General features: G+C 34.4%; 1 protein-coding gene across 1 annotated transcript in view; it reads right to left on the bottom strand.

Moving 5' to 3' along the window:
- HLH3B (Helix loop helix protein 3B) overlaps positions 1 to 2938 on the bottom strand; it is an 11995-nt gene that overhangs the window by 3354 nt on the left and 5703 nt on the right. Inside the window, exon 3 of the mRNA XM_018518588.1 lies at positions 1487 to 1834. Coding sequence (XP_018374090.1) covers positions 1487 to 1834 — 348 coding nt within the window. The remainder of the gene's footprint in view (positions 1 to 1486; positions 1835 to 2938) is intronic.

Below are 2938 nucleotides of genomic sequence, written 5' to 3'. Positions count from 1 at the left end.
GGGTGCCCCCCGAGAAGCCATAGAGGTAGAAAAACACCCTAACAATTTAAATAGAGATAATGGCTACAACATAAATAAAATATGGAAGACCATTCTCCCGGTTATTGAAGACCGATCAATTCTAACACTTTTTCCCCTCCCATAACCCCTTTCCCCTCTCCGCCCACCCCTACCACTCCAACAAGCAGCGTAATATAAAAAGGAATGGTCTGGGGGGAATAGCTCAGTATCAGGCTGCTCCTCGCCCTGATGATGTGGACTGCAAGGTTCGCATCTCAAGAACGTTGGCATCTCAAGAATGGATCTGGACACGAAGAAAACCCGCGAAACGCATAACCTTTATACAGAAAGCACCCGTGGAAGCCTCAAGAATATTAAATTTCTTTATTTAATTAATAATCAACTTTTGATTAAAGAAAATCTGAATAAGGATTCAAAGTAGAATTTGTTCGTCCGATCATATTAGCTATATTATAGAAGAGCAAATGTTCCAGTTCATACATAGGCGCCAACTACAGGGGGGGGGAGCAGACTCCTCAATAATTTTTACCTTTTGATGTTTTAACAAATGTTTTTTAACAATTGCAAATAATTTCTGCGATCAAAATTGCAAGAAAGCATCGACCACGTGACATACGCTATACATAACGTTAACACGGCGAATTAAAAATAGCAACGCTGGCATGTCGTTTGCTATCCTAGGGTGCCTTCCAACACAAACACACATGACACGATGTGACATAGTGTATCATTATACATTCTTGTTGTTCGTCAATGTTAAACAAGGATGAGATAACCATTATGTTATACTGACAATCGCTTGTTCGGGCGTGTTCTGATTTCCATCAGGGTGCTCCTCGAGTGTCATATCATCCTTGTTTAACGTTTGTTAAACAACAAGGATGACATGACACGCGGGGAAGCACCCAGATGGAAATTTAAACATACCCCTGGAAGGAACCTCTAGTGTCTCTGCACATACACGTATCAGAGAGAAACCTGAGAGAACATAAGGGCCTTTTTCCTCTAACTGCAAAATACCTTGTGCACTACAGCCCTCTGAAGAAGTGGATGTCAGCTACACAACATTATCCACTTTTTTGCGATGCTCTTGATAGAAATAAATCGCTAAAATTCTCAAAATCTCTATTAACTTGATAGATTTTAGTTATTTCAACAATTTATTTCTATCAAGAGTACCGCAAAAAAGTGGATATTGTTGTGTCTCTCCCTCTTCCTCCCCAATATTTCTCGGTGCTCTCCCCCTTAATATTTTTCGCAAATCGGCGCCTATGCCGATTCAGATTATAAATTTGAAGTACATGAATGAACTATATACGTTATTTCATTAAAGAAGAGAAAAGGCAATTTTAATCTGATAATCCAAAGAGCTTACGAATTCATAAGCTTTATGAATCGGATGCCCATCAACATTTCTAATTCACCTATTTTTTTGCAAGCACAAAGTTAATTTGGTGAAATCCACCTGTGAAAAAAAGAGTTGCCTTGAGTAACGACGATGGAGGGTGTGACGCAGCATTTTCCGGCGGAAATAGTTGTATTGAGTCCGCTCGGGGCAATCATCAGCAAATTACTGCCATTCTTGTCACATGTGTGCGAGCTATGTCTTTGCGTGGAGTAATTAACACGAAAGACGTGAGAATTTTCGTTACTAAGCTTCTCCTGCTTCAGAAATGCTATGTTTGGCTTCAAATGATATGTGGAACTTTGGTTATTCAAATGCGACTCGCATTTGATGCGTACATCGTGCTGCATCCCATTACGATCTTGACTTTTCTGCCATTCCAGAACATTACTTAGTAATCTTATGTACCTATACAATAAAATTTGTTATTTCTTCAATTTTGAACATCAGGTGTGCAATAAATTTTTACTTCAATATTATTCTTGCTAATCATTTAAAACTTTAGATTAAATTAAATTTTAGAGGTGGCTTAAATAACACAATATCAATCAAAAGGAGCAATAGCCACAGCACAAGACGTTATTGTGAAAAGTCATATATTTAAAAATAACGTAACAATAATAAAATTTCGTAGACGTTTCGGTCAAAATTTGACCACCTTCAGTACAATAATTAAAGTTTTTCTCATGATTAAATTAATATAATATACAATACACTCAATTAAAACAAGACAACTAATAAGTATTAAAATATCCGCAATTAAGAAGTCGTCATATGAACACTTGATGAGGTTACAATGTTCAATAATCGGATAAATGTTTTTAAAAAAGTCTCATTAAACCAGTCGTCAAATAAAAATATCTTGATTAAATTACAATTGTTCAATCACCTGATATTTATTCCTTCATACTTGAAAAAATTTTTTTATAAATTATAAGTCAATGGAATTGCTAAAATTACAGTCGTCAGTTTTATATTTTTTATTCTTTCATAATGTGATCCTTTTTTTTGAAAAAACTGACAACTGTAATTTTAGCAATTCCATTGACTTATAATTTATAAAAAAATTTTTTCAAGTATGAAGGAATAAATATCAGGTGATTGAACAATTGTAATTTAATCAAGATATTTTTATTTGACGACTGGTTTAATGCGACTTTTTTAAAAACATTTATCCGATTATTGAACATTGTAACCTCATCAAGTGTTCATATGACGACTTCTTAATTGCGGATATTTTAATACTTATTAGTTGTCTTGTTTTAATTGAGTGTATTGTATATTATATATTAATTTAATCATGCGAAAAACTTTAAAACTTATTGTACTGAAGATGGTCAAATTTTGACCGAAACGTCTACGAAATTTTATTATTGTTACGTTATTTTTAAATATATGACTTCACAATAACGTCTTGTGCTGTGGCTATTGCTTCTTTAGATTAAATACTGTATGTGATATATAGATACAGTCCTAGAAATTCTATTATGCGCGGTCTACAATGACAGTAGC

Source organism: Trachymyrmex cornetzi, unplaced genomic scaffold (genome assembly GCF_001594075.2).
Source record: "Trachymyrmex cornetzi isolate Tcor2-1 unplaced genomic scaffold, Tcor1.1 scaffold77, whole genome shotgun sequence".
NCBI lineage: Eukaryota > Metazoa > Arthropoda > Insecta > Hymenoptera > Formicidae > Trachymyrmex > Trachymyrmex cornetzi.
The sequence above is the reverse complement of the archived record's forward strand: the minus strand, read 5'-3'. Positions and strand labels throughout refer to the sequence as shown.